Below are 26,603 nucleotides of genomic sequence, written 5' to 3'. Positions count from 1 at the left end.
TTCAGGTTGTTTTGCGTGAGCTCATGATTTTGTGTTTGTTTTTACATGTGTTTATCTTAAAGCGCTTTTGCGCCGGCGCTTGTGCGCAGTTTTTATCTTATTACCCTCATCTTTTTACTTTCTAAATTCAATGTAGCTTCTCTATGATTATATATCAAAACCCAAACAAGATAGTCATGTGTTGGAATTTCTCTGAATTTGAGGTTAATTACAATATTCGGAAACTGGGTATTTTCATACAACTCTGGTTTATGGTGCGATACATCAATATGAAATATAGGAAATAAAGTTCTAAAAGTCTCAAAATCTATTTTAGTTGTGTACCTACTGCACTGTAAAAATCTGTCATAAATCTCGGTAATTTCTCTGCTTGTAAAGTTATTGTTTATTTCTTTATCTGGGAATTGAACACTATTAATTTCCACATTCCCACTTTCAACATTCATGTTATCAAATCGCATTGATGAGTGATTTTGAGATGTATTTCTATTAAGGTTTTGCAAAGCAACAAAAACTCTTTCAGGCTTATGAATTGTGCTTGACAGCGATAATCGTACCTCTAAATTTTTTGGAGGTTGATTTCTATATACATTGAGTGCTGACCATGACAGATTATGTGATGAATCTTTAGCTAATTGTGTTTCTAATTTAGCCATAGTACCCAATGATGGCTCAGCATAAGGCATCATCCAAACACATTTTGTTATGGCCACTTGACCATTTGCCACAGCATTTGCCTTTTGAACTAACCTTTCTGGTTTGTTTAATGTAAATGTAATTCTATGTTTTACTCCTCTGAAAATGTGGTCTACTTGATCACAAAAAGGAAAAATATGATTCAGGGGTAACAACAAATTCAAAGTACCTGAGCAATTTCGCACAAAAGTTCTTCTGTCATTATCTTTGTTCAAAAACCAGAGTTGAGTATGTTTAACTGCATTTAGTAAAATACCTTTTTAAATTGAATAATACTTTTAAAATAATAATTAATAATTTTATCTTTGCGAGCAAAGCGAGAATAATAATAAAATGTGATGAAAATGAGAATTTGGTGATCTTCGCGAGTGAAGCGAGCATTTTTACACAGGCCCCCATCCATTAAAAGGTTGATTTGTCCACAAACTCTCATTTTATAACTACTACTCTCTAAGCATACTTCTACTCCAGAGTATTGGAGTATTGGAGGGTTCGCTTGAGCTTTTTATGGGCCCATCACACACGATATTTAGTCAGTGTTTCGGTGACCTAGTCTCAAGTTCATCCTCAGGTATAACAACACCAAAGAAGGGTCTAGAGAGGCTATTCTCTCCGGAACCCTCTACGAGGTAGGCAAACTCGCAATTGGCTTCTTGAGTCGTGTCTTTGAAGGGAGCTCAAGCACACACATGGTGAGTGTATGGTTGAACTAGCAACACGCCACAGGCCCAAGCACCACAAAGGCAACATCAACCACCTGAGCCAAGAAGCACATGGGAGAGTTTCTCGCACGGAGAGGGCAATGCCGCTTTCAAAACACTACCTTAACCCTGTGTGCACTTCTTCAAACGGAGAGCTACCTTGGCTTGAACGTGCTCCTTCAGGAAGTTCGAGGTATCCATGAGTTGCTGATGTTTTTGAGGTCGAGGAATAAGGGTGGCCGTATTGATGAATTAGGTCAATTGATGGGTAGGGAGAGGGGTTCGCTGCATAACAGGAACAGCAAGAGAAAAATGCACGAGTGTTCGTGGGTTTTGGTGATGTCAGTACCAAGAACGAGTGAGCATTCTCCATGTGGTTGCCAATCACGCCAACTTGACGATTGATTACCCGTGTCGATTTCTTGGATTGACAGTACCAAGTTGTGCCCTGTGGGTCACGTCATTCCCGTGGAATTGGTTTTAGATTATTGATCATTGCAAATTTGTCTCTGGCTGATTAACATCAGATCCATGACTGGAGGGAGCTTTGAATCGATCAAAATGTAGTTGAAGTATAGCAGGAGTCCATGGGGTTTACCCCTCCGAGATAATTAGTCATCAAATCCAAGCTTGAAACTTCATATATGAACCTTGCTCAGTCTTGGTTAAGTTTTGATCCCTATCTGCTTATCGTCAGCAACGGGGGAGGCTTCTGGAAAGAACTGACCGATGGCTGCACTTTCTAAAGTGTGATGATTCAAAGGGGTATTTTAATACGAGCCAAAAGGAGCACTTTACGCCGTTCACCATCAGCCGCTATTCGAATTCATTTTAGCTACATTCAGCTCCTTGCACAATACATCTATTCACGCACTCAATTTCACCATTGTTTGATAAAGATGAGCTCCTCTGGCTCGGATCCATTCGTGGTTCTTCTGTTTCCTTTCAGAATGGACCTCTAATGGTGGTCATATGGACTCGGGAGTCATTTGCAATCCATTATTGCGGACCCTCATCATCATCGTCTATTATCTACTGTAAAACGTGTTACTACCACTTAACATATCTTGGCATTTCTTGTTCCGTTCCTTGAATTTGCGATCGTGATGGTGTTCAAACCCATCCTAATTCGATTTTACTACAATTCAGAGTGAAATTCTTCCACGAAATAGCTTTCTATTTAGGTGAACACGGCTTGCCCCGAGTAATTAATCCTGGCCCAAACATTACACTCAAGCTCAACCAACCACTATAATTGGTTTTCTACCGTTTCAAAAGGATTCAACGAAATGGAACTGAAGACTGAGAAAGAATCACAGGCACCCTGACCAATTCAGTTTGAGTTGTTGTCGTTGTTTGTGTTGTTGGCGAGCTCTCAACAACAACAAGTCTCAACAACAAATGGAGCATCTATCTTTTGTGGTTTCTTTTTTTCCGAATAGACACGTGAGTATAATGTGAGTGAGTGCGGACGATTGTGAGATCTCTCACTGTGACAGAGGACACTGTTACACCGGGAAATGATGAATTACAGGGGAGAAATTTGATTCAATTAACTGTGAAGTTCTCACATCCCTGCCATTGAATCCTAGGCCTATTTTCTCACCACGTGAAAAAGAGTGTATTCAAAGGTCTCATCTTACCTGTTGACATCCTCGCTGATACCGCATGAGAACCGGAGCCACACTTTGATTCTCTGGATTTGTGTTTGTATTGGGTGTTTTAACAGTGTTATTATTATTTGAGCCAGCGTTCTTGGCAAAGCTCAACCCCAGAGTCTTGGGGATCAAGTCCTTCTTGATTTGAGTGTATTGAAACAAGCACTCTTTGTCAAGTTCAATTCTCTGTTGCAAGATACCCAATAAGACCTCAAGGGATGTATTCTCCAAAGATGGTTCAACCACATTGAGAAGGCTCTTGTTTTTGATTAACCTCTCTTGGATCTCCCCGGCTTTGAGGGAGAGTTGCCGCTGATGTGATTGCGCGATTGGAGCGGATTTCCCACTGATTGTACCTTTTCCAGTTTTGTTTTGCAACAAGGATAGTTGTTCCAGTTTGAGAAGAGCTTCGGAATAGGTTTTCTGGGACTTATCGAATTCCAATTTGAGGGCTTTGTGAAGATTCATGAGTTGTTCGTCCGATGTGCCGACCATGCCGTGTTGACCAAGACCCTCAATTGCCTTCATTAGGGCCTTCTTTCTCTCCGAGACTAATCGCTTCAATCTTGGTTCGGCAGACAAGAGGACTTGGAGGAGTCGCTTGCAAGAAGAAATGAATGGCCCGCAGAACTCCCACCGCATCTGACCTGCTGCCAGGCCGTCGTCTTGGTTGGCAAAGAACTTGACCAATTGCCAGATAACTGCCTCTGGTCTCAGACTTTGTGCATTACCCAAAAGCTTGCTGTCGCCTGCCAAGAAGAGCTTGGCATAAAGGGCCTCTAATATGGGCAGGGAATGTGGCATGGATTCAATGAAGATATCAGCAGGGATCTGCGGAAGGATCTGCCGGAACGTTTGGAATGAGAGACGTCTCATGAATGCGGCAGCCTCGCGATGGTCGCCATTCTCGTACAACATGAGAATCTTCTGAAGGGCCATGCGTGGAGATGCATCTGGTAGGGACATGGCTGAGGCCAAGTTCTGGGAATCTAACACACTACCACTCCCATGCTTAAGTACGTGTTGCGTGGGCATAATGTGGAGCTCCTCATATTCACCGTTCATGATGGCCCGGCGACTACCGGCCACCATGGCAGATGGAATGGGTCGCCGATTAGTGGGTCGCTCGGGACGAATTTTCTCATTGGATCGAAACATCTGGGATTGTTGCTGAATGGGGACTGTTGTCACTATGGGATGAGCAATCATATGCTGGGGTGGGAGACTCTGGGGTTGATGTAAAGAACTTGGAGTCTGCTGATATTGCCAATTTCCTGCCTTAGGCCTTTGGTTACCCATGGGTGGAACTGGAGGAGGTGGCATCATAAGGATTCCTTTCCGGGGTAAAGGCGGGGCTGCGGGTTTATTCGGCACCCCCGCAGGAATATAGTATCGGTCAAGCCGATTCATTGCGGCAAATGCGTCGTCTCAAGACACTGCCACCAAAAAACAACAATTCACTTCCAAACAATACCACCGTTAAAGACACGTCTCACCTCGGATGAATCCTACACGAAACTGAACCATTGAACTCCTCAATGGAGAGAATCCGGCCTGCTTCCCGTGTCATACATTCACTCGAGTACGAAGACGAAAGAGAAGGGCCCGTCCTATAATCAAGCGGGCGCCGAGAACACTGGAGGCTCAAAGACGTCGACCATGATGGTGGTGACTTCAACTCTGAGTCCACGAGTAAAAGGAGTTTGAACAAGACAAAAACGGAAAGGAATTTCTTCATATGGGCCAAGTGTACTCGTATATTGCTCCTAGTTCCAACTTGGATGATGGCACTACTACGAGTTCTACTGCACAATACATGCATGAAGTTACAGCATTCCAAGAAGGATGCTAAACGAGACGAAAGAGAAAATGCGAGAAAGAAAGAGAACTTAGCGACATTTCCATACGTCTTGTCTAACCGTTCAAGACATGAGGGAGAGGGTTACGGGAATGAGTAATGAGAAAGGAACGTTGTCATGTTTCTCCCACTCTCATTTTCCACCTCTTCACGTGTTTCCTGGCTGGGAATTTTTCTCAATATCAAAGTTGAAAACCGCAACACCCGCGCAGCTCCAACCGGAAATATTGAAGGCTAATAAATGAAAGAAAATAGGTCAAATGAGCCGTAGGCGGAACGTTTCATTCTCATCCCAGATCCACCTCCACAATTCTCAACTCATTTGTATACCACTTCCTTAGCATCAGTGTCCACTTATTCGTTTAAGCGCTCTACTCGCAAATACAGTACTACGTCTATGTAGGTAAGTTCTGAGTTACTAAGCTTGTTTTGCGAGACCGTTGATGGCGTGGGAAATTAATTTTCCCATTGTGAACATCACCTGCGTTTAACCTGAACCCAAGAATGGAAAGCTGAGCAAGCAAAGAAATCATACTAATAAAAAAGTAGAAATTGAATCTGGGATTGCATTGTTTGGGCTCTCACGTTTTTTGCTCTCCTCTCCCTGGAGTCAAACACCAAGCTTGTGAATATGATATGCCTGGTGCATCATTTGACTTTGGGCAAAACCACCTGAACGAGTTAATGAACCTCGGTGGGATGCGAATTTGTACACATGTCAACAACATGGAAATGGTGCGCGGACATCAGGTTGGAGTATTCCTATGATTGGTTTCTAAAGAGAATTTATTATTTGCTTTAAACAATGTTTTGAGCCTCCTGAAGTTTTCGAAGACATGAGCAACTAATTCAGTTGGCTACTCATCTTTGTGGTTGACGTCAAAATTCGGGAACACCAATCTCGTCATGAAATCTGAGCTTTGCACGCACCCAAAAGGCTATTGCAGTGGAGAATGGAAAATGAGTAAATGACTAATTTCAATATTTGTTATGTTGTTCATTCTTAATATACCATTGTAGGTATTACCATTTTCTGCGCAATTGTACACATGTGCAACTTTAATTTCAATATCATTAATCCATTGAATCCAATGATAAAGTCACAGAAATCGACGCACTTGTTGAACGATTTGGTTTGCTCTCCATGCTAATAGCTCGAAGGTGTTTACTGTTTTTGTGACAATTTGGATGAAGCTGACTGTAATCTCCATGGTCGTGAGCAAATGAAGGTGAAGCTTAATAATTCCTTAATTCCTGGCTGGAATAGGCACTAAATAAGGTATGATGAAACTTTGCTATGAATTTGTAAAGAGTATTTTCACATTGTTAAACGCTACCCAGCATATGTGCTAACTTGTGATAATTTGTAACTTCTACACATTCATACTCTTTTTCTGTTTCTCATCTTAGTTCTTTTTTCGCACTCTCCACAAGTAAAAAATACTGGTTTCAATCTCCATGATCTTTTTTGATTGTTTTCGCCCATGGAATCATGGTATGATGAATGAACATGGCGTGAGTGCAACGGATTGGCAACTGACGATGAGTTTCTCCATCCTGTTATGAAGTCCATTTTTTAAAGCGGTTGTTGTCAACATGTTGTTTAGGGTGCATGCAGCCTAGGCTCAAACACGTGGGTTCCTGTTTTTACCATGGCCTAACTCTTCTCAAAGAAGAAATGTTGTGGTCGTTTTGAAAAGAACGATGGTTCATATCATCCTCTTGTATTAAAGTGTTGCATACGTTCTTCATTCACACTAAACAGATGTTTGACACTTTAATACATAAATGAATAACAAAAAGAGCATCTTGTGATTTGACGAATACATCCTCTCAGAATACGAAGCGGGGCCGTTACTTTAAAAAGAAGCAGTACAAAACCCGATTGGTTCATTTTTTCCAAATTAATTAGCTCGTTTGTTATGTGATAAAATTTTTTTTTGGCTAGGAGTTCTTTTGAAATACGGGGAACACGGGCCAAACGCAAGTTATTATTTTGGGCAAAAATATGAAGAATTGAATTTGATTGACAGCTGTCACAATTGTTCATTGTTTTGACCATCCATGACAAAGACAAAATATGATTTAATGAATTTATCGTTAGTTCATGAACACTTAAATTCATAATTTAGTGTTAAGATCCAAAACTTCTTTCAAACAAATCCTCCAATGTGAGGATTACAATATTTGCAAGACAAAAACAATTTACAAGGTTTGTAATTGAAATTTCTCGACTGAATTTCTCCACAAAACATTTGATTGATCCTGAAGATCGGTCATTTTCTTCCCATACATTTAAGTTGTGCCCAGATATCTTGATTATATTCTCATGCATCTCTTAAATTACATGTACTATATAGATTATCGACCATAATCTCAATGTTTGGAAATTGATAATTATATCGTCCAACCGAGCAGTGGGTCTCATAGGGAAAACAGGAAAAGAAGCTAGTAAACCATTAGGTCCACTTCCAACTCGGGCTTATTACTAATTCGCAATCCCGCTGAGCAAAGTGAGGTGTGTATGACAATTGACAATGCGGACAAAAGGTACCAACTTCCAACTTTCAACATAATTGAAGGGGAAGACTTACTCCGTATTGCACACACAAAGAGTGAAGCAGATCAAGCCAAGAATAAATCAACTCTTCTGACGGGTAGTCAAACTCTCAAACTCTCAGAAAGTGGTTCATTCAAAGTGACTGAGAGAGAAATTTATGCACTCCAAGAGATGCCTAGAACGCATTGGAAACACTTCAAAACCAATCCGGTTTGGAAGTCTCTGATAGACACGTGACACTTGCCAAGCACAATCCATCACTTGGCTACACATCCGCTTCTATTCAAATCTGTGGGACAAACATAAGGTTCTTTGTGAGTGGATCAGATAACAAAACTCATACAGACTCGTCAATGGCGAGAGAAGAACTCAATGAAGAGTTAATTGAGACGCTAGCCTTGATAACCAAGGCAACACAACGCGTCTTTCTTTATTATTATTGGACAGAGCATATCATCAGGTGGGAAGTGCTACAACATCGACAATTCAGCTTATCCTTGATAATTCTCAGTTTTACCACTCATTTCATCCCTCAATTGACCAAGATCTTAATTGGACCCTTCGAAGCGAGGATTGCTTAGTTAGCCTCAATTTTGTTCTGTGTAAGGTGGAGTTCCACCCAAATTGTTGGCAATCTCACGGTATTCAGCGCATCAAATACTTGGACGTTCTCCGCCACACTAAGAGCTTTTTGTCACGTTCCTTCCATCCATTCACAGATGACTTTGAGTACTTATAATGGGCAAAGCCAATTGACTCCCATACTGATTTGTTCAATAACACTGGGAAAATGTGGATCAGCTTCATACAGAACTAATTAGCTGGATCCTTGTTTAATCGAGACACCTGTGTATGGGTTGTCTATTTTATGAAGCTTATGAGCAGTAGGTTTAGCACATATTTTGAGGCAATGACATAAAAGAGGAAATGTGAGTCGAGCAAATGGGATTTGAAGATATAAAGATTGCCAAGATAACCTTCTATCCATATGGCGATAAGGCTTCATATCTTTATCTCCTTGAAGCGGAGTTACATGGAAGTTCTTGAAATAAACAAGGAATAACATTTACAAACTTCAGATCGAACGGGGTTGATATTGACTGGTCTAGATCTATCTACCTACCACATTACAATTTACAGTACATCTCATCTAGCCATGACTTGTCCCATCCTCATGCCATTCAGGGAATGAGTGGCGAAAATGCCAAAGTGGTAATGAATGAATTGAGCGAATTGAATTCCCAAAACCAAGACAATGAATAATAGCTAAAGGATAGAGCTTCTTTACCTTCTCTGAAAATTCGATCTGGAGATCCTTGCAAGCTTGGCCAGTAAGAACCACAATCCAGTTCGGTGAGTTTTGGTTTTGTTTCATAATGAACTTCCAGGAAAGATCGGATTTTCATGATTTGATCATGAGGTCAGCTCGGGAGATTTGTATGTATGTGTGTGTGTGTGTACTGCATGTTCTTGGGATTAGTTACCGATTTGTCTTGCACCATAACACATCGTAGCACGAGTGGGTTTTCACCGCTTATGCCAGATGTTTCGTTGATGGACAAAAGTTTGATCCTTTTGAAAATTTCTCGGTCACTTATTGAGGGTCTTGAGAAGGACCGAAATAATGGTTTATGAAGTGATAAATTGGAAATGATTTTTTATTTGAAAGTAATGAATAATGATTCGGAAAGCATCTAGTTCCCTTTTATATGCAACTTTTTGATAATTTTGCAAGTTGAAATACCTTTTGATAGATCTTTGTTCCGTGAGCTTTAAGTTTTAAGAATGAATAAATCAAGATGGAGCCAATGTCAGAAAGAAAAACGTATCTATTAATGGAAAGATATCAACTGACAAAACATATTTTGCGACAATAAAAGAAGTATTGTTATATAAGTTATCACACGAATTTCCCTATTTCAATTTCTGTGCTGAATGCTAAACCTTGACCCAAATGGCTCAAAATTTGAAAAATCACTAGATCTACCAAAGCCGCAAAAGCTTCTTTAAAATGAAATAGCCAAATTTAGTTAATCGATAAAAAGAATGTATCTTAATGTAAAACGTAAATAAAATTAGATAAAGTTTGTCTTGATATAAAACTTGGTCATGAACAATCAATTACTTGGTCTATCAAGGAATTGGTTATAGGAAATTTAAAAAAACCCTATATGTAGGCATGGTTAAGAATTTGGATTAATGGCGATCCAAATCGTCCTTGATCTGGAAATCCCAGATCGTTCCAGATCCTGCCAAATGCTCATTAGATTAACTGACAATATCAATAAATATGTCATAAAATATCCTGAATGGGAAAGGTTTAGGTGAAAAATTTGGGCTTGGATGTGGTCAACATTTCAATGTGCTCTTGCAATGTGCAAGGTGCTCTTAACTTTGAATGTTGTTTTATTTGCAATGCTTTATGGTTAACACCCTCTCAATTATATAATTTTGAACTACGTAGATATACCTAAAGTCAAAGCTGAGTTGTTATGTAGTTGGCTGCCAGGAAATCTTTCTGTGATTTGACTCTAAATTTCTCAACTTTCCACATTTTCATAGTTTCTTTTTGGCAAGGGAGCTTTTCAATTAAAAGGCAAAATATTGAATCTTCTTCGATTCTACTTCAAAGCACAACTTATTTCAATTTAGAGGTTTTTTTGACCTATTGCAAATGTTTGCTTCATGTTTACATTTTTTATATATTTTAAATTTGATACATTTAGGCAAAAATGCCCAGGTTTTTTTGCGAAATAATTTAAATTATGACCATCATAAGGCTTGAAAGGCTCTCCTTTAATGCTTCGAAAAAAACAACAATTTTTAAACTTAGGGCGTTGCAGGGAAGGTATTAGGGAAAGGTTTGCTTATAAGTGCAATTTTTTTACGCTCGTTTTTTACTCGGGTCAAAGTTTACAAAAACGACTCTTGGACATGAGCACAACATCCCAAAAATATGCAACTAGGCGTATACTTCATATTTTTTATTTGCGCTTCACGATTAATATATCGTTGAAATCTTGTTGTATTTCCATAAAGACCGGCCCTCGAATAGTTAATTCCCCCTCTTTAACAACCTCTGGATGTTGTTGCATAACCATCTTTCCTTTTTACTTTAAAAATGTTGCAGATGCCGAATCGAATACACATTATACACTGGAAAAGTTTGGCTAGCTGTGGTACCGTATTGGTAGAGCATCCATCCGCTTTCCAATTAGCGAACCCTGGTTCGAACCCCGGGCTAGTCGAGTCCAAGCTTCTGTGCGGTATTTCAATTACAGCATAAGTTGCTGCCTTAACACTTTAAATGAGCGAACCTGCGATCATTCCCGAGGGTGAGACAATAATTAATGTTGCACGTTTGGCTGCGACAAAGGAGCGAGAATATCCCTTAATTAGGACACCCAAAAGTCAGATGGCAGGCCGAGCGAGAGAGCTGTCATCTGGCTCCGAACAAACAAACAATTGGTAAAGGTTTAACTTTTTCATGGCAAGCCAGTGGTTTTGATTCAGTATTTTTGCACAATTAGAAGGTTACTATTGTAAAAAGCTTATTTTATCGTAAAAAATATAAGTCATTGCACAATTCCCTTAAAACGGATGAGTCACGCAGCAAAATCAGAAATCTATGCAAGATTTATTTCGTAGGTTTCGTAATCATATTTGAAGTTGTTCCGTTGAGAGAAAAATGCGGCCATGCTAAGTCGGAATTGGTAGTTCACCTTTCATTCTGGAATAGTTTCAGGGATTTGTGGATTCAACCTTCTGCTTGGACTGTACGGCTCAGAGTCTGTATAGTCGACGATATCGTCGCCTCCATCGGAGAGGCCGTTTTCATCGGCGTGATGTCCGTTGTCTTCATCAGGGCCGTCGTCGTGACTGTCGGATTCTCTAGACTCGGATCTTGTTATTTCCACGCCTGGTTTAGTGTCATCCTCGGAGTCGTTTCGGATTGGTCTGGTCGGGGACTTTTGTGGGGAATCTGGTGGATGAACGTTGGTAGTGCCAACGATGTGGTTCAAGGACGACTCTGTGGAGTAAGATTTTTGGAGGCGTTTCCTGCCACTTGACTTGCTGCGCTTGGAATGAGCTGAGCGGGTAGGAGAAATGGGATGGGAATGGTCGCCGTTTGTATCTAGGGTCCCAGAGTGCATTTCCTCCACTTGTCCGGTCAGTTCATTGAAGACGTAAATGTCTTTGTCAATGAAGAGCTTGTCGTATTGGAGAAGAAATTTGGCACCCGGATTCCTCTTCCTCATCGTACGCATGAACTTTTGAAGCTCAACGCGTTGGTCCTTGACTCTTTTGGAGAAATCCTCGCCAATATAGATATTACTGCCCTTGAGCTTGGACGACTTCCGAAGGATCTCGTCCTTGTCCTGCCATTTCTCAAAGTAAACCGTGATGGGTTTACTGCCACGGACTTCAGGGCCATTCCAGGAACGTTTGGCTCGGAGGATGGGAATTTCCCTGGAGATTTGCATTTTCTTACTGATCACTTCCTTGATCTTGGACTCGGTTATGGAAGGGTTCTCATCCGTGCCAACATCACTGCGGATCCCGTAGAAGACCAGGTTATTCTTCCAGCTTTTGTCCAATTCCCAGAGCTTCTCGACCACCTCCTCAAGTTCGGCCTCCAACTCGCGAAGTTTCGTGGAAGTATCCTCACTTTGCATGCCAAGGTCGTCCATACCGGTGAGTTTGCCATAAACCTTTTCGATGTCGGACTTGAGGCCCTCATTAACCCGGCTTTGCTCTGTCTAAGGAAGATAATGTGCAATTCATGGTAGATTTTGCCCCGCTCAACAACTCTTCAACTCCAGAGGAGGGGAGGGGCAAAATCAAAATCCGTATTAGTTGGACCAACAAAAACTACAGCCTAGTTTCCAAGAAGTCTCGTGAGTGTCGTGTCAGATTCATAAAGTGCATGCCATTCAGTGGGCGCATTTACAAGGCACAATAACTTTTCCCAAGGAAGGAGAAAGAAGGCAATGGAAGTGGAATAAGAAAAAAAGTTCCGGATCACTCGTGCATAAACAAGAGACCGACTTGGGTCTTGCAAACAGGCAAAGGAACTGAAGCAAGTAAGCACGAGCTTCGCAGTACTGGCTTATCTGACTAGGTCAGGATACACGTTGTATTTGGAACTTGGAACGAGGTGCATTTTCCTCGTTTGAACGAACACAGGAGCGAGCTTTAGAGGTGCTTGGAACACTATGGACCAGAAATGGGCGAAGGAAAGGTGTGCCAATAAAAACAGGGAGCGATAAGTGGTAAACCGTCATGTGATACATGCAAACTTAAGTTTGGCGACATGACAAATTGGTCCGTTGATTAGGCAATCAACGTCAAGAAGTCGTTAGATCTTCCCGTATTGCTCATATTTTTCGGGCTGATCAAAGAACTTGTTCAATGGAAACATCTATTGAAAGGCTAAATATTTAACATTTTATTTTACTTTTTTCCAGTTCAAATGTGATTTTTAGAGGATGATAGTTGTGATCTAGTGAAACACGAAATACCGAAATTTTATGCACTTTTCGTATTTTTAATTAGACATTCCGAAATGGATTACGTGAGCAAAGGTATTCATGGGTCAAGTCAAAATTACAATACCTCTTGGCGCACGAGTTTATCTGTTAGCGTTACATTTTGCTCTCGAAGCTTGTCGGTCATCAGTACCTGGTCGCGCTTTTGCTGGGATTCGAACTCTACCTTCAGGTCTTCCAACTTTGTTTGGGCCTCTACCTGTTTTGTCTCCAGTTCAGATGCCATCTCTACCTGTTTGGCTTGAAGCGTCTCGATTAGTTCAGCTTGAGACTTGACAAGATTTTCCAACTCTTCCAGCTTGGTCCCATGAGCCTCCACTTTGTCTTGCATGATCTTATTCTTGTCGGGTTTGGGCTCAGGCCTCCCTCGTGGAGGTCCAGGATTTGTTTCCACATCTCCACTCAAGAGCAGCAATAGAATAGTCAATATCATTTTACCACTGGGATCAGGACTGGCTCTGAATCGGCTTTGAACTCTCAAGCGATCATGGCTCACTCTTACAATCCTTGGTGGCCTTAAGCTGTAATTTCCCTTTGATGAACTCTGATCCACAAGGGAGTGCCTTGGTCGGTTCCACACTGGTTCCACACTGAAGTGAGAACAGACCTTCAGCGGCAATTACACCGAAATGGTGCGGGAAGGAAGAGGGAACACAGGCCATAAGACGTCAATGGTTTGTTCTAGTTCCACGGGACGACAAGGTTGTAGTGCCCTTCCAATGTTTATAATCTAGTTCCATTGACTCTCGCCGGCCTTCAGGTTCGGAATACTCGAATGCCTCTGGAAATGATTTTAGTTTCTTTGAGGATCTTTTCGTAACATCCAACCTAAAGTGACTTCTTAGGTTCTAAAGGACGGTTTTCCTAACTTGGACCGAGCAAAAACTATTTGCTTTCCATTCGATTGAGTATTTCTTGATTCCTCGGGAAAAGACCAAGATTATCAGACAATATTTGGTCCTTGAGGGAGAGCTCAGGACAATTTTGGAGGAACCGAAGTCATGTTTGCCTCTTTTTTTGGAGGCTTCCAATCACCTTCAATCATACGATTTCTACGAGAATTTCGTGAACCAAATGTGCATTTACGGTTACCTTTTTAGGGATATCCGTTTCTGGAACTATGCAACCTTGTTTTCTTTGATAGTGTTCACGGTCGAGTTAAGATGAATCTGTTTGTGGAACCAAGTATCTAGTACTACCACCTATCAGATCTAGAAATAGGGTGACAAAGTCTGTGATGGCTTGGGAGAAGAAGCTGTTCCTTGTTCCTTTGTCCTTCAACCGCAATGGTCCTTGAAAGTGGAACAAGACTTGAATCGATTCAACTTTTCACGAAAGGCCACCTTTTCTGGTTGTCCTGATCTCGTGATAAAACTTGTTTAACCGTAACCGAGAATGGCTCTCTTTTCTTCCGAGGACATTCTCTTTTCTTCGTCATGAGATCATTCGAGGGGAACTATAAAATCCAAGATAATTCAAGGACAATTTAGTGGCCAACTACAAGAATGATGCATTCGACTCCCGCGGGTCGCCACAGGTCTGGACAAAAAGTAAATGTTTATCTTTTATTCTATTGCACCAAGATAAGATAGACTACGTATATGTCGTTGTGCTAGATCAATACTTGTACTAAAAGAAGGTCTCACCCAGAGTTCACGTTTCTAGTTTACGAAACTTCAATCAGAACACTCCAAATACAAAATCGTATCAAAGCTTGAGTCGTCGAGGAGCGTTGAGAGAGAGAGAAATGAATTGGGGTTAGATAAGAACTTGGAGGGGTGAGAGTTCTACTTAAATGAGTAAAGAAAGATTTACTTTATCGCCATATATCCTCAGATTAAATCCCCTAGGCTTCCTTCATCATTGCATGAACTTCATAGCGGCTTAGATCCCTTATTAGGTGTTGATGGAAATACCCAAAAACATATTGGCATTTTTCTAGCCCTCAAATAGTCAGAAACAACTTTGGTTTCATTGCTTTATGGAATTCGTGTTCATACTTTACATTTACATGGTTAGGGATGCATTAATGATGTAATTTTCAAAAATAAGTTTGATGGAAATGAGGGGCACAATGCTACCAAAGTTATATTTATTGCACTTTACATTTGCTTTACTAGAAAATAAAAAAAGTAACACGGGCAGTTTTTCACTTTATGAAATTGAAATGAGGACATTTTATACCTTTATGCATTTTTTAGTTTTATTAGAATTTGGTGAAATATAACTAGTCGTGGATACGAATAAAAAAAAAGGCATCACGGCAAGTAGTAGACAAAAAATGAGACTTCCTTAATTAATGCTTAAGTATTAGCAATAATCGAAAGTTGCAAGACAGCCGGAAAAAAAACCAAAGGTTCGTTTCCTCAATCCAACCAAAGCTTACAAAATCTGGAAATGACATGAGCAGTGGTCTGAAATCAATGTTAAGATCGGTTTGCATTTTGGGGCCCTTAGTTACATTTTTAGTATTTTGGGCTATTTTTTGCATCATTTGCATTTTGGTATTTTTTCATGACTTCCGACTGTTTTTGGTTAAAAAAGGTCAAGTTCTAAGGTCTAAAACGACAGATCCAGGCGTGCGCTTCAAAGGGGAGTGGCAAAGGGAATTGAAGAAACGTTTGTATTAGTCGAAGACGACGCACAAGAAACGCCCTTTTCGTGTTTTTACTGCGAGATCGTGCCAGTTGTTTAACTGGTTAAATGTTTCTATTCTTAATCTGGAATGGGATGGCGATCATTCAGTGTAAGGTTATAATTTTCATTTTTCATGTTAAATTAGGCCAATGGAGGTTGGTCTTATTGAGAAAACGAGACTACACACCAAAAAAGAACATTTTCTTGTCATGTGTCGCATAACTCTTTTGTCATAGTGTTTATTCTAGAATCCTCCGACCTTGGTCATTTTTGGTCGAATACCTTATTGCCAGCTGAAATATGAAGAAATTAAAAATAATACAAGTTATCACTTGATATGAAAAAAACCATATGAAATAAACCACTAAAATTCAAAATTGTTTCAGATTTATTTGAATTTTTACCTATCTTTCTGCATATTCATTTAGTTAGTTAGCCCGGTTTTTATACATTATCTGGAGATATCTGATCATGAGTCATAAAATGCCGAAGTGTGTGCGTAACCAAATAAGGTCCAGATTAGTGCTAGGGTGAGTCCCGCCTCGAATCCAAGGGGACTCGAGTCTTTCACTAAAATTTGGAGAATTAAACCGGACGCTAGAGTTTTTAAAAAGGATTCGAGTCCAGTTTTGTCAAATTAGAATTACATTTGTTCTTTCGATTTGATCAGAAAACGGGCTTTACTCCGTTTATAATTGACCATGGAAGAAAATGGCCTTCAAAATGTGATCGTGTTAGTTTTGTTAGCTTAAAAAACGAGATGTGTCTTTTCCTGAACCTAGATCCAACAAATGCCTCGAGTCTTTTGCCTGACTCGGCGAAAAATCAAAGGACCCTTGCAAGTCCTACATCTACCAGCAATAATCCTGATAAACCCAGGTTACCTTAGAGTTGATATCTCGAATGGGTGTTGACGCCATCAGTATGTTTCATTTTCCAGACAGTCAGTATCAAACATGTGAAAAGCTTCGACAAGCAAATGGGGTACCGCAGAAACAATGTATTTCTCTACAAAGTCATTGTTTTTTGTGGCTTTGCTTCTTGTTTTGAGACCAGTTGACAGTTCAGGCCTTTCAGACGATTCGAGCTTAACCGTCGTGAAAGGAGGCGTTGCAATTTTTAAGTGTTCACTTGACAATATTCCTTGGCAATGGTGTAGGTGGAAGAATCGGAGATCTCAAGCCCAATTTAGTTTCACTGCAGATTCTGTCTCTGAGGCCATTAATGATCGGTTTCATGTTCAATTAGAGGATCACTTTTGTAACCTAATAATCAATGAAGTGACCCTAGAGGATGCTGGTGAGTGGAATTGCCACCTAGCAGTGACTAGTGATGTTCCATCGGTTATGAGAGTGGAGAAATCCATGCACCTTACTGTGGCTGTGATGGAAGAAAGCGATTTAATACTCACGGTATCCAAAGCTCTTGATAAGGTACAAATAGGGGAAGAAGTTGAGATCTTTTGCGGGCCTCAATATCCGAATGCGTTCCCAAAACCACAAATGGAATTGATTGTAATCAACAAGGATGAAGAAACCCTCATGAGCGAGAAAGGGTCAAACATTACCAAGGTCTTTGAAATCACCGAGCAATATCATGAAGCAAAATTCGAGTGCCAGTTATCGCAAGAACATGAAGATTTCAGCCACATCATTTCTCAAAGAAGTGATGCTATATTTGCCCAAATTCCAATTGAGCTCCTTTGCGCTCCACACGAGGAATATGTGTTTCGAGACCAACCGTTTAATATCTCACTCAGTTTCCGAGCAAGGCCACAGCCATCTTGGGATCAAATTATGGTCACAACTTTCAGCGACGACTCTCAAGCTATTACTAATGAACTAAACCTCAATGAATCAAGTTTGGATTTGGCTATAAGTCCCTTGATTGAAGTGAACAATCAAACCGACGAGTATGCTGTGCTCATTACTATTTTGCAATTGAAGGAGAGCGTTATTCTTAACGTTAACATAAGTGGTTTTGGAAGTGTCGAGATGTTGGTAAAATATGAGCCCCCTCCATCATTTTTTGTGACAATGACCCCGAAACTGGTTCAGGAGGCTGGATTTACCTGGATGTCATGGATCTTCATCTTATTTGCACTGTTTATCATCATCATTATTCTGGTTTGTTGCTTGATGATTGCTCAGGCTCTAATAAGTATTTGCAGAAGCAAATCGGATCCAAGTAAAAGGGTCTCCCCCAATTATTCAAGTGATGAAGTTTTCATCACCTCCGAAAGCTCACTTTTTCAAACTAAAGGTGCAAAGCACCTACTGACGTTTTCTCCGCCCAAACGGAACCAATTATCGTCAGATGACATGTCTACGTATTCGATAGGATTTTCGGATTCCACAGCCACTCCCCCCGAAACCAGTTCAAGTGACAGTATCCTTAGAAACCACATTCATCCAGCTAAAAAGGACATGGTAGATTATCCCAACGACGACCATGTAACCAACGCCAAAAGTCTACTTCTACCAAATATAGGAGTGGAAAGGATTCAGACGGGTTCTCCGTCCAACCCGAATAAAGTGTCTTCCGAGGGTATTTACACATCTTCGACCGTAATTTCCGATTCTACAACGACTCCACAAAAAAGTAGTTTAAGTGACAGGGTCCCCAGAATGGGAACCCAAAGGCCAAAGTCTCAGACCTTACCCATACGACCCAGAACGGATATTGAAAATAGACAAAACACTCTTCGCCGTTCATTTTCACCTAGTGAAGCCGAAAGAGCTGACTGGCGTTTAAAGTACAGTGGACCTACCCATACGCCAGTGTGGACTCAAAAAAATACTTTTCAAACATTCAAGCCGTCTCCCAAATTGCCCGGTCGCCGCATTCAACAATTCCATTACTTACCGAAATAATGGGTGAAAATAAATTGCGCAACATTTTTTATCTGATCCTACCAAAACCTCTTGAACAACAAATTTCTGACCCAACCTGTTTTGTAAAGAAGTGCGTAAATCCAACCGATCTAGTAATATAAAATGATTTCCAAATTTGCCCCTATTTCTTTGGGGGACATTGAACAAGCGTATTCCAGGATATCTCCTCACATTCACAAGACCCAAATCTTGTCCTCTGACACTTTTAACAACCTCGCCCACAAGGAACTCTTCTTTAAATGCGAAAACTTCCAGAAAACAGGTGCTTTTAAGGCTAGAGGGGCTTTAAATGCCATTTTAAGAGCAAAGACCCAAGATCCGTTGTTACCAGGCATTGTGACTCATAGCAGTGGGAATCACGGACAAGCTGTGTCTTGGGCCTGTGGTCAAATCGCACGTGTTCCATGTTCAGTTGTGGTTCCAAAGGGTAATTAGTACAACGATGCCCACTCCAATGACCTTTGGTCGATCTAAAGATAGAGACTGTTTCAGAAACACCGGAAGTGAAATGTAACGCCATCAAAGGATACGGGGCCGAGTTGGTCCTTTGTGAAAACTCGCCCACTTCCCGCATGGAGACTTGTCAAGGGATTTCAGAGGACAGGAAGTTCAAGATCATTCATCCATATGATGATTACGATGTGATTTGTGGAAACAGTACCATTGCCTTGGAGCTTCATGAGCAAGTTCCAAATTTGGATGCCATCTTGGTTCCAGTTTCTGGGGGAGGAATGACGTCGGCCATTGCTCTAGCTACCAAGGCTATCAATCCAAGGTGCAAGGTCATTGCCATCGAGCCTGAAGGCAAAAACCTTGGTCCTTGTTTAAAGGCAAAGTCCAGGTTATGGAGCAACCCGCCCCAATTCGTCAATACTATCGCTGAAGGAATCAAAACCCAACAGGCTGGTAAGCTGACCTTTCCCATTCTATGTGACCTTGTGGAGGAGGAAGTGATTACAATATCGGATCAAGAGATGATTGCTGGTATGAAACTAGTAGCCGAGCGAATGAAGCTGGTCATTGAAGCAGCGGCTGGAGCGGCTGTGGCGGCAGCCCTGATTTCCCCACAATTGGATCAAAAGTTTCCCGGACTCTCTAAAGTTGGGGTCATTTTATGCGGCGGGAATCTTGACTTGAACAAAATTCCATGGATGAAATAGAGCTTATTGAAGCATTGAAAAAGGTTGTGTTTTTATTGCACAGAGTGATCTCAATGTTTTATTTAACGTCTAGAACTGACGTCGTGGACTTCGGAAACGAAATTGAAGAGGGCCATCCGGATCGTCGATCCATTTTAAGCACCGTGGTTCGTGGGTATTTTGTGGCGTTTGAAACCAGTTAAACAGAAGGCGTTTCTCCATGGTTTGGTTGGCCTTAGAGCTTTCGGCTCTACTTTGGAATTCATCTCGATGGTTTGGGGACACTCTCTCACGTGATAGACATACTTTAGAAAAACTAGGTTCGGCGCATTGGAGTCCCAAGACATTGAAGAACACATTTCCTATGGCGTGTGCCTTGTCTTCTCGGGATTTTTTGAGACATTGGAAGAACAATTCGTCACATTCGCAATGTGACCTGAAACCGAAGATTGAAGTTATCAAGCAGTTTTACTATGGATCGAGATGGAACACAACAAGATCTTACTTTGTATAGGGATGGTTGTTGCGGACTCCATAGTTTTCGCTAAAAGACTTGATCTTCACTGGACAATGATCATGAGCACGGCAGCATTTGTCTAGCTCAAAGTCCTCTCCAAGGTCATGATAGTTATTGGCAATATCATTTACACCGCACCATTTTGTTCCTGCGGGAAAATTCAAAAGTTTTGGCAAATTTTTGGTTTTTTTGTTAAATCAAGGAAGACCTTACCTGGCACAATTCCTTTTAACATCGTTAAAAGGCTTAAAGGTTTGGTATGATTCCTCAAAATGGGTCGAATGGGATACGATTTGAAAGGAGGATCTCGGCCTCGTTGAAGATCATTACAAGCACCAACAATGCCCAACATGGTCTTGAAATCCACCTCTTGAATTGGATATTTCCTTGCCAGATTCTCCAGCACCTTCTGCTTATATTCTTTTTCCCTGAAATGATAAAATATCCAATACGTTAGTGTAAAGAATAATCTTTTTTCCTATTCAAAATGTAGCACAAACACTATCTCTAATTTGCATCTTCTGAGGATTCTGCGCCCCCAAATCGGTATTTGCCAGTACTGGAGCTGTCCATAAACTCTTCCATGATGCAAGATAATCTCCTCGAGAATGGTTTCAATATGTTTTAAGGCAGGAAGATGGAGAACGACCTCTTTGTGATCCGAAAAATTGGGGCACCAAATTACTAGAATGACCATAAGGATCACATCCCTGACCGACATGACGTCGGTCAATGTGTTCAATGGAATCGATTCTCAAAACTTTTCGAATTTGAATGTTAATCCAACGGAGATAAGGAGCCAAAAATAGGATGATTGTATCTCAAAAAGATGGAAATATTTAGCTGAGCTTTGGAAAAAAATGGCAGGTTCTTTTGTCACTGAATGAAATGTCTTCCTCCATAAATAAGGTCGTATCAAAACATGTCCAGAGAAAAAGCAACAAACTCCCAAGACGGATCAAACATTTCTTCAATTTCTCTTGAATTATATGTTGAACAAATCAGTTACATTATATAGGATAAATTAAATCAATAAACTTTCATTTAATATCTGACAAAAAGCTTTCAGCTCAATATCAGCATGCATTTTTCCAGAAGAAATGCACCTTACATCGAAGGCTAGCAGCCTTAGCGTGTTTGTAACGCATCCGCTTTTCATCATGCTACCCTTGGTTTTGATCTCGTCCAACAAAGTCCAAGCTTCTCCTTCTTGTTATTGTTATTTGCTTTACATGATTGCTGATTTAACAGCTTAAATGGGTGAACCTACGGCCATACCCCAGGGCGAGGCAAGAATCAATGATGGCTGTAACAACGTTTAGACCCTGATTTTTTAATCCTTTTAGGTCTTGATGGCACTTATCACCACATCAGTCATTATCTGTTGTTTATGCATCCGGTGTGATTAGCCTTATCAAGACATGGTCTTGATTTTCAAGCTCATCTCTGCATGCATGCAGATGCATACCTTGTTATCAGTATGTGTATGTCGCTCATGCCAGAAATGGAGAGGTAATTTCCCAGAAGCTCAAGGGTTTTTGTAAGCTTATCCGGTCAAACGTCACCCCCCAAAACGTGTGTGTATGTTCTATGTCTGGTGAAAGTCAGCCAACATTACCGTTAGGTTGAAATGGAAGTTTTCCCCATAAGTGTTCGAGTTTTCGTTTTTGGCTTGAATTTAAGTGAGACTTTGGCCCAAAATGGAGAGCAAGTGGGTTTTCAATTGTCTCGATAACATCCTTCAATGCATGCTGATTTCATGAATTTGACTTGTATACATTTCCGCTTTCGCTTCTTATTGAAGGGGATCATTTTTTGTACCAATGCTCCAATCCCAGAGGCAAATCCTTTTACAGAGCTCACACGGTGATGAATAATGGTGGGTAAGCTGAGTTGTCAAATGCAAACATTTTTAAAGTGAAGTTTGGCTGCTACTTTACGTTGTTTGCATGCTTCACACGGATCACAAAAAAGTTTAGATATATATTTTCATGAGTCGCTTAAAGTGGATAGAGTCATGGTCAATACTAGATGAGGTTCTATTCTTCTCAAAATCAAGTAAGATTTAGATGCTTTTACTTTTTGACAGCCTCACTTCGTCAAGGTTATCAACAAAAAAAAATGTCGAAATCTTACTTCTCGACGGTGTTAAATGTTAGAAACAAATGTCCACTATTATTGGAAAAGAGGCCCAACTAAATTTCCCTTGCCCACCTAAAATCGATACCGTGGAAAACGAAGAGAGAGATGAGGGTTGTGTGACATATTTGCTCACATCCACGTGGAATCTCTTGGACAACAACTAAGCTCTTTCCTGTCTCTCAGATCTACCCTGATTAATAGGTGATCGACACAAGGGTAAACGAAGAGGTTATTATTGATGCATCCTTCATAGCGTTGTACGATCTGTCCAACTCAATCATTGTGATAAACGTGTTTGTCACATGCATGCGTCATTAGAAATATGTTTCATTTGTCCAATGAAGAAGGGTCTTTTCTGGGCAATGGCCATTAGGTGACATTTTCGTGGCTTAATCGTCAAATTAAACTGAAGGTCGATTTGAATTCACAACTCCAATTGACAGAAGCATGAGGCAAAAGACTCCAACAAATTACAACAGATGTGCCGGTCATCTTTAAAATCAGCTTTTTTATGTAGTGAATGTTTGAGGGCAAAGTGTTCGTGAAATGAAGTTTTCCTACCGGAAGTTTATTCGACACGAGTTCCCTTTCTCGGATGTTTGTCTTTTACAGTCGAATCGAGGCATTTCCTTCGTCCTTACTTGCTGTGGCATTTGAGGGTCTTTTTGCAGCTGGGAGTCATTAGAGTTTTCTCCCGAAATCAGTTTATATCATACGCTTAGATTGCTCTCCATTGCCCGGTGGTCAATAACGAATGCTTTTTGTGTGCCACCACAAATAAACCAATTAGACGAAATAATGACCATACCACTTTCATTTTCAACTTAACCACAAACGGCCAGTATCGTCACCCTGGTTATCCGTTCAAGACCCGTGTCAATGAAGCAATATCCGCTCGGCCGACTAATACTTACACTCTTTCAATAATGATCAGATTACAATGAATCAAAGAATGATGGCGACCCCCATGAAATCGAAGAATGCCAACGGTTTGCTCATGATGCCAAACCACATCTTGAACGGAGGGAAATCTAACCGGCGCTCCAGGGTGACCAGAAATGAATGCAAACGCTAGAAGGGCACAAATCACGATATAAGCCTTGCACTTCAAACGGCCTTTGTCCGTGCCCCAATAAATCCAAATTCGCTCCATCCTGGAGCCACAGCAACCATTTCCTTGATCTACAATTTCCCCTCAGTCAGCTGAAACACACACATAGACTTGTCCTGGAGGACCTCGACTACCAAACCAACAATCCTAGTCGAGTCATGTACGAGGACATGTACACTCCCGCTCGGTTTGGAACTCACATGTGAGTAGCACCTGTGGCTGGATTTTCTCACTGGCAGGTAGGGGATATCTCAACGGTATTACTCGTCTAAGTCTGTGTACGTAGATATGAGCTCGCTCTTTCCAGGAAAAGAAATCTCGCCGCATTTTCAATTTCAATGGCAAACCTCAAAACCAGATGCTGGATTCCTCATTTACGAATCATGGTCCGCTTTGTCCATTCGACATTCCGACAACTCGTGCCGAAGGCGGGGAGTAGCGGGGAGTATTTAATAAAGTGGAAAAAAGATAAGTGATCAGGTTAGAGTCTGACGTTACAATTAGCAATGTGCAATACGGATACGGTTATACTCGTTCCTCGAATGAGAGCGTCTCACTTGAGTTATTACCTTGATCAGAAGTTTAATTATCCTTCATTGCAGCCGCAAGCAGCAGGTGGCGATCCAATTTGGTAGTTGACGTCTAATTCCATGCCTTCGAAAAGGCAAAATATTATTCAACTCGTGCATGCTTGCCAATAGATGCTTTAGAATCCTTCCATCATATTCCAGGATAGATGCCTCTTTGGGGGCGCAGTATATTTCCACCTTCCATTTTCTCCGCTTTGGGGACTTGGAATCAAATTGCTGGAAGCGAGAGCATTTTGCATTAGAGCGAAAACAGCCACTGTGCAATTTCTTGCTCAGGGTTGAGGTGATTTCCTTGGAGCCCTGAAGCACATCTCTGAAAATGGCCCCATTAAGCGAGATTCTGTATACATCTCGGAGATGATGGCTCAGCTCACGGAAGTGCAAAAAGGTTTATTTCATGGACTAATCATTCACCGTACAGGGTGGGCAAAAAAGCTACTCCCTTATGCGATGCGGTAATCCAGGTTGTCGCAAGCGCATCAATTCATCGTGTCTACATGAAACATTGATATATCAAGCAGAACAAACTGAGAACTTTTTGGTCTTAGTTTGCCGCCAATGAAGTTTGGCTGCATGTGATATGATATGAAAACGCAAGAATTTTATTGCGGCCGTAGCATTGCAATGGCTTTATCAAAACGGCTTTCAATGCGCACATAGTAATACAAACCAAGACACTTTGTGTGCAATAAATGTTCGTGTCTCCTAGTAACTCAAAAATTCAACTTGCAATCGGCGAATTACTTCTTGAAATGATGGCATGTCTCCGGTTTCTTAGCCTTTACGCAAGGTCGTTGCCTATATTTAAGGTTTTCTTACTATTATACATCCGTCCATCCTCAGAACAATCTCACAAATGTCCTTTTACGCATTCATGGTGCAAGATTGTCTTTTAATAGGAGTCAAGAAGGCATCCAAAGCAGAGGTAGACTTGAAAACACGTACTCGTATTTCGTTCGTGTTGGTTGTGTTCATATTGAAAAAGGTGACATTGGTGGATGCCACAAATGCATTCGAGCATGAGTTGCTCTTCTGGCACCTGGATTTGCTTGACACATCGAGTACGGGGAATCATGCCTCTCAATCCTCTAAATCGTGCCTTGATTCCAACCATCACACTGGTATTACGTTACAAGTGTAAATGGTTTTGACTTGCTAAATAAAAGAATGCATTGCGGTACTCAGAAGACATTCAGAGCAAGTTTCAGGAACTTGCCATGATCCATAGGGGACGCTTTGGATCTTCTCCTCAATATTAAACTCTATACGCAACTCCATCCACGACCCCCCTGAAATGAGCGCTGCCAAGGTTCATGTATACCATTATACCGGGTGTCTCAGAGCATAATAAGGTATACCTATTAAGAGCCTTAAGGGATACCCGTTAAGATGTTCTTGCTCATTTCTAATTCACAGCCATCGTGCCGTGCGGATGGTTCTTGGTATGAAATTATAGAAATAAACAAGGCTCACGTGGGGTATGAATCCCACCCTGTGACGAAACATAGACGTAAAGGGGGATCACTTTCCTTGCACCACATCATCACCAAGTACGAGGTACCCCTCTATAGAGTGTATGCACAGTAGGTAGGTATAGAGAAATGCCATTGCATGAATGCGGACCCTGAAGAGGTGCCACAAGGGCCAATGCTCGGTCCAGTCTGTACGAAAAGGTTTTTCCCTTCCCGTCTTCTCCTGACTCGCCTGGAAGCCGGCAATGTTATCGGAAGATGTCCACTAAATTCAGTGTTGCCAACCTGAACAATTCGTTATTTAATTTAGGCCAGTATCCAGTGTCAACATAAAACATGTGTAACAACATGTATTTGCTTGTAAATTGATACTCAGTTTTTTTTCCAGCAATGAAAGAAACAGTTCATCCACGATCAGTTCTTATGTCTCTGGCCAAGTACATATTTGGCTATATGCTTGGAATGGCAGGACTGTGGGTGACCGAGGTCCCGGACTACGTAGTTTATTCCCCGCGACATGTTTCGTTTCACGGCCGGCCAGGCAATGAGCCCCGCAGTCTCCGTTTTTCTCCGCGCATTCAATCTTGAGTTGTTTCTCGACCTGGACATCATAGTAAAGAACATCATGGGGAGGAAGAAGAAGAGTCTTGACTATTGAGTCAGTGAGTGTGCATGAGTGTAACCAAGTGAGCGACTAACAGGGCAAAAGCTACTCAACCATCCCCTTTATGTTGAGGGAGTGTGTCGTGTGTACTCGAACCAGTGTAACTTAGGCTTAAGACCTGAGAAGGGGAGCCAAAGCTTTGTTCGAAAGACTCGTTTTTCACGAGTTCACTTTGCATTGGAAACTTGGACGCCTGCTAAAAAGAAAGGGAGAGAGAATATTTCGTGTAAAAGGTGCACAGTGAGTCTGGAAATTGCCGCCAATTCAGTGGATGAACAGTGTGTACCTTGAGATTACACATTGAATCTCGGGACTAGCATGTGACCGTGAGTTTGGCTCAAAGGCCGTGATTATAAAGCGATGATATCAGTAAGTCATGATGGGCTCTTATCACCTAAATTTCATCTCCACTTTC

General features: G+C 41.2%; 5 protein-coding genes across 10 annotated transcripts in view; 2 read left to right on the top strand and 3 right to left on the bottom strand.

Moving 5' to 3' along the window:
• Positions 1 to 4,606, bottom strand: part of LOC131893246 (uncharacterized) — a 36,003-nt gene extending 31,397 nt beyond the window's left edge. Inside the window, exon 1 of the mRNA XM_059243222.1 lies at positions 3,041 to 4,606. Coding sequence (XP_059099205.1) covers positions 3,041 to 4,465 — 1,425 coding nt within the window. The 5' untranslated portion in view covers positions 4,466 to 4,606. The remainder of the gene's footprint in view (positions 1 to 3,040) is intronic.
• Positions 4,607 to 11,091: 6,485 nt separating this feature from the next.
• On the bottom strand, positions 11,092 to 14,518 carry LOC131893247 (protein unc-13 homolog C-like). Of its 5 annotated transcripts, XM_059243224.1 has the most exons (3): positions 14,115 to 14,518; positions 13,156 to 13,803; positions 11,092 to 12,233 (listed from the first exon to the last, which is right to left on the bottom strand). In XM_059243224.1, exons 2-3 carry the CDS (start codon positions 13,453 to 13,455, stop codon positions 11,199 to 11,201), a joined length of 1,335 nt encoding a protein of 444 aa, XP_059099207.1. In that variant the 5' UTR covers positions 13,456 to 13,803; positions 14,115 to 14,518; the 3' UTR covers positions 11,092 to 11,198. The 5 variants fall into 5 exon arrangements, with proteins under 5 accessions (XP_059099207.1, XP_059099206.1, XP_059099208.1 ...); XM_059243223.1 differs by lacking the exon at positions 14,115 to 14,518 and having other exon boundaries at positions 13,156 to 13,957; XM_059243225.1 differs by lacking the exon at positions 14,115 to 14,518 and having other exon boundaries at positions 13,189 to 13,956.
• A 2,044-nt stretch (positions 14,519 to 16,562) lies between these two features.
• On the top strand, positions 16,563 to 18,667 carry LOC131893393 (uncharacterized). Its single transcript, XM_059243401.1, has one exon. The coding sequence runs from the start codon at positions 16,658 to 16,660 to the stop codon at positions 18,530 to 18,532; it is 1,875 nt and encodes a 624-aa protein (XP_059099384.1). The 5' UTR covers positions 16,563 to 16,657; the 3' UTR covers positions 18,533 to 18,667.
• Positions 18,656 to 19,735, top strand: LOC131893395 (probable serine racemase). The gene is made up of 2 exons (XM_059243403.1): positions 18,656 to 18,980; positions 19,046 to 19,735. Exons 1-2 carry the CDS (start codon positions 18,656 to 18,658, stop codon positions 19,711 to 19,713), a joined length of 993 nt encoding a protein of 330 aa, XP_059099386.1. The 3' UTR covers positions 19,714 to 19,735.
• LOC131893396 (uncharacterized) lies at positions 19,730 to 23,922 on the bottom strand. Of its 2 annotated transcripts, none has more exons than XM_059243404.1 (4): positions 23,266 to 23,922; positions 20,423 to 20,637; positions 20,198 to 20,357; positions 19,730 to 20,128 (listed from the first exon to the last, which is right to left on the bottom strand). In XM_059243404.1, the coding sequence occupies exons 1-4, from the start codon at positions 23,502 to 23,504 to the stop codon at positions 19,783 to 19,785; spliced, it is 960 nt and encodes a 319-aa protein (XP_059099387.1). In that variant the 5' UTR covers positions 23,505 to 23,922; the 3' UTR covers positions 19,730 to 19,782. The 2 variants fall into 2 exon arrangements, with proteins under 2 accessions (XP_059099387.1, XP_059099388.1); XM_059243405.1 differs by lacking the exon at positions 23,266 to 23,922 and adding an exon at positions 20,710 to 21,081.
• Between the last annotated feature and the right edge of the window lie 2,681 nt (positions 23,923 to 26,603).

The sequence above is a fragment of the Tigriopus californicus genome, chromosome 2 (assembly GCF_007210705.1).
Source record: "Tigriopus californicus strain San Diego chromosome 2, Tcal_SD_v2.1, whole genome shotgun sequence".
Taxonomy (NCBI): domain Eukaryota; kingdom Metazoa; phylum Arthropoda; class Copepoda; order Harpacticoida; family Harpacticidae; genus Tigriopus; species Tigriopus californicus.
Note: the sequence above shows the minus strand (reverse complement) of the source record. Positions and strands in the feature narration are given on the sequence as shown.

Coding starts and splice junctions, on each gene's coding strand:
- LOC131893247 (XM_059243224.1), bottom strand. CDS start 13,455: ATGATATTGACTATTCTATTGCTGCTCTTGAGTGGAGATGTGGAAACA. Junction 12,234..13,155: donor CCCAGCAAAAGCGCGACCAG/GTACTGATGACC, acceptor TATCTTCCTTAG/ACAGAGCAAAGCCGGGTTAA.
- LOC131893393 (XM_059243401.1), top strand. CDS start 16,658: ATGTATTTCTCTACAAAGTCATTGTTTTTTGTGGCTTTGCTTCTTGTT.
- LOC131893395 (XM_059243403.1), top strand. CDS start 18,656: ATGATTTCCAAATTTGCCCCTATTTCTTTGGGGGACATTGAACAAGCG. Junction 18,981..19,045: donor TTCAGTTGTGGTTCCAAAGG/GTAATTAGTACA, acceptor AGACTGTTTCAG/AAACACCGGAAGTGAAATGT.
- LOC131893396 (XM_059243404.1), bottom strand. CDS start 23,504: ATGGAGCGAATTTGGATTTATTGGGGCACGGACAAAGGCCGTTTGAAG. Junction 20,358..20,422: donor GTTAAAAGGAATTGTGCCAG/GTAAGGTCTTCC, acceptor ATTTTCCCGCAG/GAACAAAATGGTGCGGTGTA. Junction 20,129..20,197: donor AACAACCATCCCTATACAAA/GTAAGATCTTGT, acceptor CTTCGGTTTCAG/GTCACATTGCGAATGTGACG.